Source organism: Eleginops maclovinus, chromosome 19, assembly GCF_036324505.1.
Source record: "Eleginops maclovinus isolate JMC-PN-2008 ecotype Puerto Natales chromosome 19, JC_Emac_rtc_rv5, whole genome shotgun sequence".
Taxonomy (NCBI): domain Eukaryota; kingdom Metazoa; phylum Chordata; class Actinopteri; order Perciformes; family Eleginopidae; genus Eleginops; species Eleginops maclovinus.
The window spans coordinates 10,522,916-10,538,217 of NC_086367.1; the positions used below are offsets into that span (position 1 = coordinate 10,522,916).

General features: G+C 40.8%; 2 protein-coding genes across 3 annotated transcripts; both read left to right on the plus strand.

Annotated features, from left to right (window-relative positions):
* Positions 1-522: 522 nt before the first annotated feature.
* On the plus strand, positions 523-10,832 carry LOC134880969 (sodium-dependent lysophosphatidylcholine symporter 1-B-like). Its single transcript, XM_063908038.1, has 14 exons — positions 523-737; positions 2,138-2,266; positions 2,756-2,880; positions 5,321-5,444; positions 5,530-5,608; positions 5,688-5,830; positions 5,914-6,004; positions 6,607-6,722; positions 6,979-7,062; positions 8,487-8,570; positions 8,671-8,783; positions 8,875-9,018; positions 9,244-9,420; positions 9,677-10,832. The coding sequence occupies exons 1-14, from the start codon at positions 654-656 to the stop codon at positions 9,717-9,719; spliced, it is 1,536 nt and encodes a 511-aa protein (XP_063764108.1). The 5' UTR covers positions 523-653; the 3' UTR covers positions 9,720-10,832.
* Positions 10,833-11,956: 1,124 nt separating this feature from the next.
* Positions 11,957-15,103, plus strand: si:ch211-67f13.7 (uncharacterized protein LOC565426 homolog). Of its 2 annotated transcripts, XM_063908433.1 has the most exons (8): positions 11,957-12,487; positions 12,583-12,695; positions 12,763-12,869; positions 12,968-13,142; positions 13,225-13,339; positions 13,412-13,491; positions 13,593-13,681; positions 14,313-15,103. In XM_063908433.1, exons 1-8 carry the CDS (start codon positions 12,041-12,043, stop codon positions 15,002-15,004), a joined length of 1,818 nt encoding a protein of 605 aa, XP_063764503.1. In that variant the 5' UTR covers positions 11,957-12,040; the 3' UTR covers positions 15,005-15,103. The 2 variants fall into 2 exon arrangements, with proteins under 2 accessions (XP_063764503.1, XP_063764504.1); XM_063908434.1 differs by lacking the exon at positions 12,968-13,142 and having other exon boundaries at positions 13,212-13,339.
* Positions 15,104-15,302: the final 199 nt, after the last annotated feature.

The window sequence follows — 15,302 nt, forward strand, 5'->3', positions numbered from 1 at the left end:
GAGAGTTTATAATAATGAATCAATTCTATGAGTCAATGGGAAGTCATCACTGTTGTGAATCCATTTTTGCACTTATAAGTTAAACTTTCAATTCAAATGGTTTGCATTGCTTTTTTTTGTTGCACTGCAATAACACATGTATTTTCAATTGTTTAAAGCATTACAATAATAAAACAAAACTAAATCGCTAATGTTTTATCAAAAGGAAAAGTTTGACATGATTTGCTGCCACATTCAAGGTGCATCTGAAGGTTATTTTTTTTCCCCCAGATTGCAGTTGAAACAAAAAACAGCAACCATTATAAATACAATTATGTTTTCTTGAAATATCCCAATTAAACATGCTGTAGTTTACAGATTAAGTAGAGTAAATATATCCTAAGGCTATTATTTATTTGAAAAAACGTATGCCAAGGTTTACGTATATCACAAAATGGTTGGTCTCTTGATTTCCTTGGGACCCTTAAAAGCATCACCACCGCTGAACAGGCGATGTTCACGTCATCATTGGTGACGTAGGCGTAGTAGTAGCGAGAGACGTGATTCACACAGCTCAGACCACTGCATGAGGCTGTGAAGCGGCTTCTTTCTTCTGACAATGACTAGTATCACGTTATCTTAAAAATAATATTATTTACGTGATTGAAGGAGCAATGGCGAAAGGAGAGGGAGCTGAGCAGTCCGCGGCGAGATTACTAGCAGCCAAACCTATAAATACAGAGGTCAAGACAGCTAAGGTAAGATAAAACATTTATATACTTAATTTTTTGGTTTATTTTAAAAGATGCGTTGCCACGTTTTTTGAGGAGGTGCCGCCGCTATAGCGTTTAGCGCGCCTAAATTGAAAAGTAACGTGTAACCTTCCATTATTTCCTTTCGGGTTTTCATAATCTCCCTTTTGAATTGAACCCGGTTCGTCCATCTGTCCTCGGACAGCTGCTCGTGAGTGCAACATAAAGGTTTTTCATTTTAAAAGGGACCACGTCTTATTCAACAATTTAAACATCTGATTTTAACCGTACTGTCAGCAGGGATGAATAAGGACAGATGTGTCGTAAAACGTCAAATATCCTCAAGAGCTGCATGATTCATGTTCAATCTTACACTTTTTGGGTGCTTCTAAACATCAGAGTTATAACTCTTTTAACAGCAATATCAGATTGACATGAGCCTGAATGATCTAAGATGATCTACTTTTAAATGCCATCTAAGGTATTGAATAAATAAGCAAATATATCCCTCAAATATGTCTTTATACCTAACAGAGAATGAAGTTAAGACATTTTTTAGATAAAACAGAAAACGACGTAATAAAAAAATGTATCTTATTCATTTAAAATAAAAATACTTGTCAATTTGGCCAAAGATTACTTGATAGATACACCTATAAATGGAAGACATTAGTCATATGTTGTTGAGGGATCATCAAAGGTTGTCTACAGTATTCCTTATTTGGGTTTTATTTTCACTAAATAAATATTCCCACATAGGCTTGTTACTTTTAGGTCTTCCTGATTTGTGAATACAGCGGCATCAAGTTCCTCCCATCATGTTGAGATGCTGCTGATGCATGAGGATGTGAGCCCTGATGTAGAGATCCCCTTGCTGTCTTTATCAGACGTTGCAGGTGATTGGCCTTGGCTGCACGATGGGATAAGACTCTAAGCTCTCTGCTGACTGTTGGCTACTCAGCATGAAATGTTACACTACCTCCAACATCCTATCGCTAGAGCCAATGGCAACACGGGAATGTAGTATGAGTGTGTGCGACCTACAGTAACCTCATACATTCACGCCAATGTCTGACCGCCTCTGGGATTTGTCTGTAATCTGGCATTCTGAGCAGTGGGGTGAGGGAAGTTAGCCAATCTTCACTCACTTGTGGTTACAAGCCGTTTATCAGGGCATCAATTATGGGAAGAGTTTTGGACAAAAGGATGGATGAAAATAGTTGAAGAAGAAAACAAGGGATTTAATAAGCTCCAGAGTACAGAAGAGAGCTGGAGATAATGATCACGTAGCACGCCACTGCCAATCTGAATTTATAGCACCACAATGTTTACAGATGCAAAAGCTGTTATAAAGCCAGACTAACGAAATGACACTGACTCTGTCCCTCCCTTTCTTTGTCTTCCAGCCAAAGGACCAGAGGAATCGTCTGTCTGTGTGGAACAAACTCTGCTATGCCATCGGTGGGGCTCCCTACCAGATCACAGGCAGCGCTCTGGGCTTCTTCCTGCAACTGTACCTACTGGATGTGGCTCAGGTGATGGCAAGAACCACACACAATAGTGAAATCACACTTGTCTGAGCTATAAAACCATTTTTTCTTGCAAAACACTGTGACTTTGAATTTGTTAGGAAAGGCAAACATTTGTGTAACAGGGAAAAGTTGTAGGAATGCATTTTTCCCGTAGTTCTGCTTGCTGATTAACTCCAAGGCTAAAGCTTGTGTTCGCTCTCCTCAGCTTTGTATCAGTTTAACAGTGTTCATCCTGCAGTAGCCGTTCAAGCGCATTAACCTCGACCCTACTGCTTTGTTACTCAATTAGCAAATTAGACTTTTCCACTGTACACAGTAGGACCTAAACTAAAGGGCACTCAGCTCCAGAGATGAGACCATTACAGTGGCTTTGAATTGACTCAAACACATGACACAGTTCATCAGAATCACCGCCTAGCCGTACCATATGAGGTAGCATATCCTCTCTGTTTGGGTTGTATGACTCACTCTTTTCTCACTTTCTCCCTTTAGCTGGATCCTTTCCATGCCTCTATAATCCTGTTTGTGGGCCGGGCCTGGGACGCTGTCACAGACCCCACAGTGGGTTTCTTTGTGAGCCGGAGTAGATGGACAGGCGTCGGCCGCATGATGCCCTGGTAGGTGTTTGAATCTCACAGCAGCACCTGCATTTATGACAAGTTCACAAAGCGAAGAGGATATGAAGAGATAATAAGGAAATATTGAAAATGAGTGCATAGGAGAGTGAAAATCCAGCTCATGAGCTGTTGGCAGTAACCATGGCAACAAGGTTGGATTGGCTGGTAATGAGTTACAGTGTGAGAGGATAGTCAGTATGAAACACTGCATCATATCCGTATGACGCACACTAAAACTAAGGGGTAACCATCCAAATGCACTCATCAGCATTTCTTCCTGTTCACTCTTTCTTCTCCGGCTGTGTGGTGGAATCCAGCAGCTGTTTTTACTGTCAGTCAGGACAACTGTGGTTTTCTTTTTGAATGTCTTTTGAGCTTGTAGCTTATTATGTAAATGTTAATCGCTTTACTTGTTTGCTTGCTAAAATAGTGTGTGTGTGTGTGTGTGTGTGTGTGTGTGTGTGTGTGTGTGTGTGTGTGTGTGTGTGTGTGTGTGTGTGTGTGTGTGTGTGTGTGTGTGTGTGTGTGTGTGTGTGTGTGTGTGTGTGTGTGTGTGTGTGTGTGTGTGTGTGTGTGTGTGTGTGTGTGAGATCTGCTATTAAATTATATTAAATGTACACTTGCTATTTGTACCAGGATTATGTAATTGAAAGCATGATATAGATAAAATCACCAGATGGAAATGTTTGCTTTGAGTTAATCTGGGGAAATAAATACCACTTCCATGAAGCAGGAGCTGATCTAAATACTTTACAAGCATTTCTCTCACGTGAGGTCTCAGTTATATCTTGAGCATCATGATGGCTTCAGAAATGCCGACTGCGCATGTAGTCGAGTTGCATGTGGCTTGGATTCGGTGGGGGAGGGGAGTTAACCGGCTTCTGCTGCGATTGGTCAAACCCTCAACACACCATCAGCTCAAAGCAATAGGGGTGTGTCTGTGTCTGTGTCTGTGTGTGTGTGATTTCTTAGGAGGGTGGCCAGAGAGGTTACCTTGGGTCAAGAAGCGTGCTTGGTTGAAGTAAGAAGGTCATTGTTAAAATGGGGAACATGTACATGATCCTATTTGGCTCGTGTAGCTATAATTTGCAGAGGAACCACCAGACGTTAGACAGGAACACACAGAGGTCTTGTTTTACATCCTCACCTGTTGTTCCTGTATGTGCTGAACATGTTTATAAAGATCATGTGACACTAGGTATAGTCTGAATCTTATCTGTGCTCTGTGCAAATGGATTTAGTGTTTGCACCTTAAGGTCATTTCCTGTGCTTAACTGACCTCAAAATGTGACACAGAAAGAATCTGTAGTGTGTGTTCAATCAGCCATGGCAGCCTGCGAAACAGTCGCAAATTGGCCTCAATTTCCAGATAAATGAGCTCTCATTAGCCTGATTCAGTCAGACGATAGAGGCAATAAGGAGGTGCTTTCTTTTCAATTTCCCATGTGTGTTCACACAAGCAGGGGGGCGGAGGGTTCATATGACCACGTGCAAGTGCAAAAGTCTTGTTCATTAAAGAAACTTCACTTTCTGTTTAGCGATATGGCGCTCAGGATACAGACAGCCCTTCCCCTTTTTTGCATGACACCTCAGAAAAAATGTATGCAAAGAAATCAGGCCGGTTTTGTCATCGACAAATCTTCAAGCTTTCTTTTCGGTTAATTGTTTGGTCAATCAGATGTCAGAAAAAAGACAAAAAGAAACAACAATAAATTATAGATTCCAGGAGCCAGTGGGACCTTCAAACGGCTTGTTTTGTTTAACAGTCCTGAACCCTAAAGTGTCATGTTCACCATAACACAGGCAGCACAACTACACAATTGAGAAGTTGGAACCAGAGAGTATTCATAGTTTTTAGTTTAAAAAACAAAATTGGTACCAAAATAATTATATTTTCTGTTTATGTAATGTTTCCCTTTCCAGTGTGGCAGAAAAGTCCTAAAAGTAGGCTTGTTTAAAAAAAAAAACTACGATATCTTCATGTTTATAAGGAGTTATGCTGGACTGTTGTTTTTGAAAACAGTTTCTGAAGTGGCTCCAGCCCGAGGTCAGCTGGAGCTTATAGGAAAAAGCTGCTGGGTCTGAGTGGGGCGAGAGCGCAGTGGGGCCAGGGTGGCCTCACCGTTCATCCAGGTCACCCCCATTCTCCTTCTGCAGCCCACACTGAGCCCTTTTTCCAAACACGAGCTCCAACAAGGCAGGAATAGGGGGATTATTCACAAAGCGGCAGGGAGAGAGTTGAAAAGAAGTGGCTATAAGGACGGAAAAGTGAAAAGGTTGGAGTAAAGCTACAGTAACAGTTGGCAGAACTCTTTAAACGGCAGGCTGTGTCCATATTGTTCCAAAACACAAATTTGCTCATTAAAGACAAATGTTTATTATTTGAAATGTGCCTTTTATCATACTGTCTCCTAACAATCCTCCACCCATCTCTTCCCAGGATCCTTTGCTCTACTCCGTTTGCAGTGCTGACGTACTTCCTGATCTGGTACGTGCCTCCATTTGAGGATGGGAAGATCGTGTGGTACCTGATCTTTTACTGCCTCTTCCAGTCCATGCAGACGGTTAGTAGGTTTTGTTGACACTCCCCAGCACTTAGTTCCCCTCGGCCTAGTGCGTAAACTAACCTCACTGTGTTTGTGTTTGCAGTGCTTCCACGTGCCATATTCAGCCCTCACCATGTTCATCACCAACGACCAAAAGGAGCGGGACTCGGCCACTGCTTATCGTACGTCCGCTCACGTGTGATCTAACATGATGTGTGTTGTGGTTGAGGCACTGACACTCCTTCTCTCTGTTGCTCTCAGGTATGACAGTTGAGGTGCTGGGCACAGTGCTAGGCACAGCGATCCAGGGACAGATAGTAGGTGGCGTCACAAATTGCCCTGAGACTGATGAGCTCGACAGCAGTAACTCAACCAATGCAACCGGCGTGTCACTGGAGGAAACGGTGAGTTTCTCAAGTCTTTTGCATTGTGTCACATGAATGATACTAAAGTTTGTACAAGCTAACGCTGTGTTTTCTATCTCCAGAAACAAGCGTACCTAATTGCTTCAGGCGTCATCTGTATCATCTACGTCTTCTGTGCCGCAGTCTTGTTTCTGGGTGTAAAGGAGAAAAAAGGTATGAATCCATGAAATGCCAAAAGAAGTTCTCCAGTGCCAAAGTTGAATATTTGTAATATTAGCAGAGCTGCGGACAAGAGACGCATAACTTAGACAGTCAGACTTCAGTCATGAATGTGAGGATTTTTGACTCAACATGACCACATAAAAAAAACAACTAAGACTGCATTTGACTGACAAGCCCTATAACACACAATACAACATAGTTACAGTATTTAGCTTTGAAATGTCATCCCGATTTCATTTTGAAGGAATTCAACATTCAAACATTAGTTCTGTTAATTGAAACACTTGGAAACCCTTCCAAACAAAAAAAGGACAGGCCCTCATAGCCAAGATTTGAGTCCCATGTGTGTTAACTTTGTCCCACGACTGATTCAACGTTTGCATCAGTCGTCCTTGGGCAGCATGTTAACTTCTTATCACAGATTTTCCCGAAAAATGTGTTGGCCACATTCTGTCGGACGCTAAATGTCTAAAGAACAAGATGCTTAACAGAACACTGTATCATGATGTCCCTGTGTAGTGATTATAATCCTGATGGAAATTCTTTCTAGCTGTCTTATCTCTTGTTCTCTTTTCCTCTAAACCGGTTTATAGATAACGGCCGAAAGAAAACACTACTTACCTTCCGTCAGGGCATCTGTCTGGTGATGAGTCACGGACCGTACGTCAAACTGGTCATCGGCTTCCTCTTCACCTCTCTGGCCTTCATGGTAATGTTTAGTTTCCCTATGTGTTTCACTCTGGATACAGAAGATTTTATTTAGGTCATCGTTAAAGGCATATATGCATAGGCGGGGACATGTAGCTTAGCTTAAATAAATGGGCAGCTACCTGTCTAAAGGCACACCTTGTGCTCATATCAACATTAAACAAACACAATATAGAGTTATTTTCCTCAAATATGAAACCATTTCTTTATCTGTGACTGTAAATTGCTTAAAGATGTTTTCCTTTTGTTTTGTTCAGCTTCTGGAGGGAAACTTTGCTCTTTTTATCACCCACTCTCTCGGTCATAGGAAACACTTCCAGAATATTCTCCTGGTCATCATGGTGAGTGTTTTCTTTTTCTACTGAAGGACTGTTTACCTCCGTGTAAAAGCCCTAGTCACTGTTAGATTTGGATGCTATCTGCAACAGAAGACCGTGTTTGGCTGTCCCTGTGGTCAGCAGTAAGCTCCCTGCGTTTCTAGGGTTTTCTGGCCTTCCTTCACACGAGGAGGCGTATGGTACCAGCGCTGAAAGAGCAGATTTTCAGGGTGAGAGGAGGTGTTGTTTGGGCTCCTGGGAACCCTGTCTCCCTGTCACACACTCGCTTGGCGTCAGTAGGAGATCGAGGTACAGACAGGCGCACAGTGGTGCTTTTGTTGCCTCGGCGATCCCTCACTCCCACCATGGGAACGGGCACCATTTGTTGCGACCTTCTCTCGCTGCTTTCTGCTCTGCTGCCTTCCCGTCTGATTAGGAGTGGAAACATTTTTCGGCACCATGTATCATATTTGGAGATATGAGAGTTGAGGGGGAGAAAGGACATATTTCCCATTGTGTCCCCACCCCAGTTGATGTTTCTCAGTGCTAAGCTTGTTCTTGTGTGGTCAATTAACACTGGTTGACCGAGTTTAACCTGGAGGTCAAAGGTTTTCCTGCAGGGTTAAGTCAAGAACACACAAAGCATATTGTGCCCTTGTTCCTTGACTTCACCCTGCAGTGGTCACTTCATCTTTCAGGGTCCCATATTTTCTTTACTTTTATTGAAGGCCAGTTGGAAATCTGATTGGTTTTAATGCTGAATTTATGTTGACATTAATCCATCGTGCCCAGAACTGCAGCTAGGCTTCTAGTTATATCAAATTCTTATAGCACTGCAAGTCCAACATGCAACTTTGCTTTTTGAATAATAAGTGATTTTGTAATCAATATTTGTACTATTTCATGATTTACACACAGAAGGTATTATGTTTTTATGTTAATGTTTCCAAGGAAAATGCATTCATGCAAAAACAAAAAAAAGCCCTCTTCAAAACAAAAACTGTGACAAATCTGGTACACTATTATCATATATTTTTGATTTAGATATGGCCTCAATGACTCAACTACAAAAAGCCATATTGCCACAGTTGATGTTAAAACTTCAATATGTACCAAAAGACATGAGCTCAGTGTCTCCTGCAACACACAAAATGTTTGTATCACGTGAAACGATGTCAGAGAAGAGCTAACTACTTATTTTTGTTAAATCAAGATAAAAAGAGCAACAACCTAATCTGCATGGCCTCAAGATTTGAATGCCTCTTATTTTCTTTCTGATAAGGCTAATTCGATAAAAAGCTTCATCTGGTTGAACAATTCCAGATATACGAGTAGTTTTTATTGTTAGAAATAAACGTTGTACAACATTTAATATTTAGAACGCATTGATGATGAGATTTAATGAAACGGCTATACTGATAATTCTGTGTCATATTTTGTTTTTCCAGCTATCAGGGACTCTGACCATCCCGTGGTGGCAGTGGTTTCTGACGCGCTTTGGAAAGAAGAAGGCGGTTTACTTTGGCATCAGTGTAAGTAAAAAAACATCTTATTTTTGACACTACAAAGACATTAATTCGAAAAGGATGTAATGTTATGGATTTGCTTACATCCTTCTGTCTCTTTCTATAGTGGGCCGTACCCTTCATGATCCTCATCATCTCCATCAAGAGCCACCTGATCATTTCTTACTTGGTATCCGTGGCGGCAGGTGTGAGCGTGGCGGCAGCTTTCCTCCTGCCATGGTAAGCACGAGTTATACTACACAATCCACGCCATCCGTACGCAGATGTGGATTTTAGTCTGGAGTATCCCTCTAAATGTTGTGTTTTTCAGGTCAATGCTTCCTGATGTCGTGGACGACTTCAAGGTTAAAAACCCAGACATCCACGGTCATGAAGCCCTCTTCTACTCCTTCTACGTGTTCTTCATCAAATTTGCCTCTGGAGTGTCCCTGGGTGTCTCTACCCTCAGTTTAAAGTGAGTTCAATATCTGTAGAATGATTCTCGCGTACATTTGAATCCTCACCGTCACCTCTGAAAGCTGATTTCTGTCTCCAACACTATAAGAGATTAGCTCGATGTTAGCGTTCATCAGTCTGGTGATCATGTGGTCGACAATCCCATAATCCTTCCCTTAACAGCGTTGCCCAACAGTTTTCACATCAGCTCAACATTTCTCCCTCTATCTACATTTTTTCGCAGATTTGCGGGCTATGTGACCGGGAGCTGTATACAACCCGAGGCGGTCAGTTTAACCCTGAAGGTGCTGGTCTCTCCTGTGCCTGTGGCACTTATAGCTGTGGGACTTTTGATATTGAAGACCTATCCTATTGATGAAGAAAGGAGGCAGGGCAACCAGAAGCTTCTCCAGAAATTGCTGTAAGTGAAACCATACAGAAGAACACATCTATGTAGACGTACTTTTGCTTGCTTCAGGATAGCCGAACAGCGCAGGACTTGTGCACGCCTGCTGTAAAGAAACCAGATAGATGCTAAGTTCGGTTCCACTCTGTAAACCTGAGCTACATTTAAATGAAACCTTTAAAAAAAACTGTTTAGCCCCCCACTTATTCACCCTGTCCAGACAAGCCAAGTCCTTTGTGTGTAATTTGTGTGTTTTTGCATCTTTTCACAGGGACTCTGAGTCTGAAACTTCAGCGCTGGAGAGTGACGTGTAGCCACAGCGGACGAGCCAGACACCGCAGCTGCTTTAATGTATTTGCACAAAACTGTCGAGGGACAAGACCACCAACTATCTGGACTAACAGAGAGACCACAGACCACAACTGCTGCACAAACATCATCAGTATTAAGGCTCCCTGCAGTGGACCACACAGTCTTACAGCGCCCTCTAGTGGCCAGTCTGGGGCTTCTCCAGCTGTGTCCCAATTACATCTGCCAAAACTTAAAAGGTTACACATTGCCATACTGTACTTAAATTGTTTAACTGTCACACAGCACTGTCCATGGACTAAAGAAATGCACAGTGAAATCCTTATCATTTTAAGAAAGAGACACCCTTTTTTGTTTTTGATTCAATAACTGTGAGTCATTGGAGTTGTAATCATTCTATAGTGGAAAAACAGAGAGAGAAATCAAACTCATTTTCCAAAGAAGTGTGACTTTGTTTACTGAGATGTTCCTTTTATACAATGTTTTTTTACCTGCACAAGCATTTTTTTTTTTTTTTTCATCACTTCGGTGTGAATGCACTACATACTGAAATACTTGGTCAGAATTGGGACACAGCTTGTGATCTGTGGTAGTTTAGGAAGTATTTGTTGCTGGTTTACATGCTCTGACCTTCACTCGTGCAGACTGGAGAATGATGTTACTGTTAATGTTTACCATGTCTTAGGTCACTTGTGTTTGACTTTCCATTCAGACAGGAGAAGGAAAAGCACACTATCAGCCCTTATTTATCAAGGGTATACCAGCACTATCCCACTAACTGGAGTTGTATGAAGCTGTGCTCCATTTTATACTTCTTATTGGGTGCCGTTGTTACTTTTAGATTAATTTAGAAAGCTAAAAACTTGAATCTCCTGAAGGGGAAATGGCACCTTGGGGTATGATGTACTGTATATGTGAATCACTGCCTTACATTTACATCTTAAATTATTAGTTGCAATGAGATTTTCTGTTAAAATTGCTGCTCAGGTTTTTTTTAATCTTGCTTCAAAGAATAGTTTTTCCCATTCAACCTTTTCTGTCCTTTCACATTTCAGCCAATCTCTTCTCTTCTAGTTTATTAGATCTTTCTGAATGTGCTGTCACGTAGTCCACTTCATTTCAGCATGTTCTCACTTCCCAAAGGGAAGGGAACAATGATTTATTTAACTATTTATTTGAATGAAATATTTAAGGGATTATTTTTTTGTTTCTTATGAAGGCACATAATTGATAATAATTTATAGACAGTGAGTGGTTATTGATGAGTTAGTGGTTTTCATGTCCTGTGGAAAAAACTTGAGATCAAACATCGAAATGGTGGATTTCTTTTTCTTTCTCTAGGAAAAGACAATGGCACAAGTTGCTGTAATGTGATAAACATACTGCCTTTACAGTGTTGGGATTCTTCCAGATCTTATTGTCTTACTCGTATTATTAAGTTTCATAGAAATTTCTATGAAACTTAATATCTTTCTGTATCTAATATTTTCATTCTAAATTGCTCTGAAAGAGTTGAATGAAGCACATTACATCTCCTACGTGTTATTTGCAGATGTGTGTATAATATGTAAATACTTTTCTCTAAGTTTGACCTTGTTGAGCAATATATAAATCAATGAAGAGATACAAAATTGTGCTGTACATTTTTAATTTAAGTCTGTAAATAAAGTTTGTCAAAACAGAAAAAAAACTTCGTCTTTGAATTACCAACACACTAAATTATTCAGCTATATTTTAAAGGGAAGATTATTCTCCCATTGATAAAAGCCTAAATTGTGAGTTTCATAGTTTTGAACCCTTTGACATTAATGTTCATGAATCTACTGTAGATATACTGCCAATAAATAGGTCCTACCACATATTCACAGTAAGTATTTTCTAAATCAAATATTAACAAACGTTGCATAATGATACTAACAATTATTTGTTACATTTTTTGTTGGGATTGAATTCAAAGAAATAAAGGCTTGTGTTCAATACAAAATAGTTAGTTTTGTTTTTGTTCATTTTAATATCAGAACAATTTTTTTTCTAGTTCTCACTGCACCCAAAAAGTTAAGTACATTTCGCTATTTATTTTTGATTTATAATCTTTCTAAAATAAAACTCACTCTGCTACAGTCGTAAGATCAGGATTTTATGTCATGAATAAACATAGAAACTGCCACTGGTTCCTTTTAAAGACTGAATCACTCAAATGAAGCTGTAGGCCCTACCTCGCGTTCTACAGGCTGCTGATTTATCCTCGCGCCTAATCACCCCCAGCCGTGGCTGAGCTTCTCGCACAGATTGAAAGGGAAAGGTAGAAGGACAGCAGTCTGTTGCGATGAAAACAAAGTGGCATCTCTATATTATGTGGAGTGTTTTATCACTTGGCATCCTCAGCTACGCACAGGACACTTATGAATCTCCATTCACCAGAAAGGAAACGCATTTTAAACAGCATAAATCAAAATCTATCAAACATTTAACGACAGGCGAAAGAGAATCCTCCCACAGGTTACCTGCCATCACTTCCCCAATGTCTCTACTCACTTCCAGATCCATGGGTCCAGAGGCAAAGCTCCAGTCGGACTTTGCTTACCTGCCAAAAGCTTCTGTCACCTGCTCCACGTCGGACTTTGTCTTGCGGGTCAAACCAGCGTTCTTCGGCCAGGGTGCAGATGCAGAGGAGCTGAGATTAGGCAACGGCTGCAAAAGCAACGGGGTTCTCAGACCCTACGGTGACCTGCTCTTCACGTACCCTCTGACGGCGTGTGGAGCCGTGCGGGAGGTAAGATTGTTTTCATTTGATTCCAAATAATAGTTTCTGTCCCTGCATACTTTTAAAATCACAGAGTCTCTTGTACCCCTCTTGGACTTTGACAGTCGACCCCCGGTTATCTGCTCTACAAATTCACACTCCATTATGAGCCTTCGCCAAAACGTTTCCCAACTACAGCGCAGCGGATCGATGTGGGCATTGAATGCCGATATCAAAGGTTTGTCTCAGCTTTTTTCAACATTTTGTGTGTGTTGAAGCTCGATGTTAACTATTTCCATGTCCAGGATCCACCATGTGCACAAGCTGACTGTGCAGCCCACCTGGGAAGCTGCTGTTATGCGTAAAAATCTGAAGGGAGATTCCAACGACTTCCAGTTGGAGTTGATGGATGGTATGTTTAAAGAAATGTAGATTGCAGGAATAAAGAGATTCTATTTTTTGCAGTTAAAGTGTTGGAAATGGCCCTATCTTATTTGATATATTGATTAGATTCGTGGAGCACACCTGTCCACTCACAGGTATACCAGCTTGGAAAGACGGTTAATTTCCAGATCTCTGCCCCTCACCTCTCAACTGGATCAAAACTGTACATCAATACCTGCTATTCTTCACCATCCAGTGACTCTAAATCATCCCTCAAATATGCCATCATTGACAATTTTGGGTGAGTAAAGTGGACAGTAGTGCATTTAAAAAATAAATATTTTGCTTCTGGTTCTTTAATGTCATATAGTTGTTGTCCACAGCTGTATGCTGGACAGTAAGAGCGACCCGGGGGCGTCTCGGTTCATCTCTCGGACAGACAAGACCCTCAGATTCTCCATCAAGGCTTTCCAGTTCACTGCAGACCCTGACTCTGAGGTGAGTGTGGTGTCTAATTCTCTGGATACTCTGTTATTGTTTAGCTGTGGCTTAACCAAGTTTCTTTTTTAGGTTAATATTCACTGCAAGTTATTGGTCTCATCTGAAGACCCAGGTCCTGCTCACAAATCATGCACCTACAAAACAAACAGGTGAGTTTTGACACTTTAAATTACATTTCCATTACAGGACTATAGTCTGTTACCTGTTTCCAAGTGGATTGAGAATATTCTGTGTGTCTTTTCTATGACAGTTGGAAGGCCCTCACTGGTAAAGACTCCATATGTGATTGCTGTGATTCACAGTGTGTGCCTTCCAAACTCCAGAGGGCCATGATGGAAGGTATCTTATTTTTTGTTGTTGTCCTATCAGATGTATATGCACCCATTCCTACCCAGATATATTGGATTATTGTGGTAACTTTAAGTGGCACTAAACATGTTTATATCTCTTGGTTACATTTATCTTATGACCTTATGAATAATTCAAGGGACAATGAAACTTCATTATTTGTTTACAGGAAGACAATATTTGTACGTTTTACAAAGCAAATGAGGCATTATCATTAAAAGATAATGTGCAAATTTGCATAATTTTCCAGAACGGAAATCTGACCATTTGGATAAAATCAGGTGTGAATTTTCTTATTTTTATATTGTTGACATAATAGTAGTTAAAGGTTTTTTACAGAGGGAACTTTGGATATCTCTTATCTCAGATACTGTCAACAGCTTTGGAAAACCTTAATATTTGTCATGTTTTTAGGAATAAAATGAAATATAAATCAGGACAGTGATACATGAATGAACCCCTCTGTACAATCCTTTGGATTATGGCCTGTTATGGAAGCAAAACATCCCAATATCTCAAAATTGACCAGGTCATGTGAAAGTGATTAGATTTGCTTGTAATGTCCTGCTCAATTCATACAAATGAAAGTGATGATTTATAAATGTCTACCTTATCTTTTTAGGTTTTGCCAGCAGTGGGTCTTTGCTGGTCTCTGATCAACCGTACGCAGAGGACGATGGCTTTCTACCAGTCGGCATTAGCAGAGACAGCCAGGCCACGATACACAACACCAATAAGCTGCACACTCAAGAGACCCCGTTGGAAACTGAGGATGTAGTGACTTACGATGATGATGATGATGATGATGATGATGGTGGTTACAATGAAGAGCCAAACCAGGCAGATGGAGAAATAGAAAAAGAGGAGGAGCGGTTTGAAGAGGATGAAGAAGAAAGTGGGTTTATCCTTGGAGTGATGCCTGAAGCTGAACCTGATTCGGATGAGTTAGGATTTAGGGAGAGGGCCTCAGTTGAGTCTAAGGTGATGGATTTACATCAGTTAAAAGAGGATGGGTCAGGGTTTGTTGTTCGTGAAGAGGAGGAAGAATTTATAGGAAAAGATGAGACCCATTTGAATCCGGAAGAGGCTGAAGTCCTACGACATTGGGAGCAGTTGGATGAAATATTCCTATCACAAGTTGTCCCACATGGAGAGTCACAGCTGCCAGCTTCTGACGGTGAGGAACAGGAGAGCAAGCAAACCGGTAGAGATGAAGAGCATGAGAGGATGATGGAGGAGGAGTGGGAGGACGATGACAGTCTAGAAGATTTACTAGATGATAGTGAGATGACCTGGTATTTCAAATGGAGGTAGCATTGGGTCCATATATTGATCAGTACTCTGCTCAAAGACTGTAACCCTCCATGACAGAAGGATCTTCTGATGTATTTCAATAAAAAACATGAAAATGCAGGTGATGGATTTTTTCCCCCCTTAATTTATCAATGTTTAAATGTCACTGGAAGATTTTTATTGATCTTCAACATTGATTCTGCTGACAATTACAAAAAAATAATGTCAAGTCTAACATGCCATAGTTGTACTTGCATATACTTAAGAAGCTAAAATAAATATTCCAACAATCAATGGCAGAAAAAAAGATGCTCCTCAG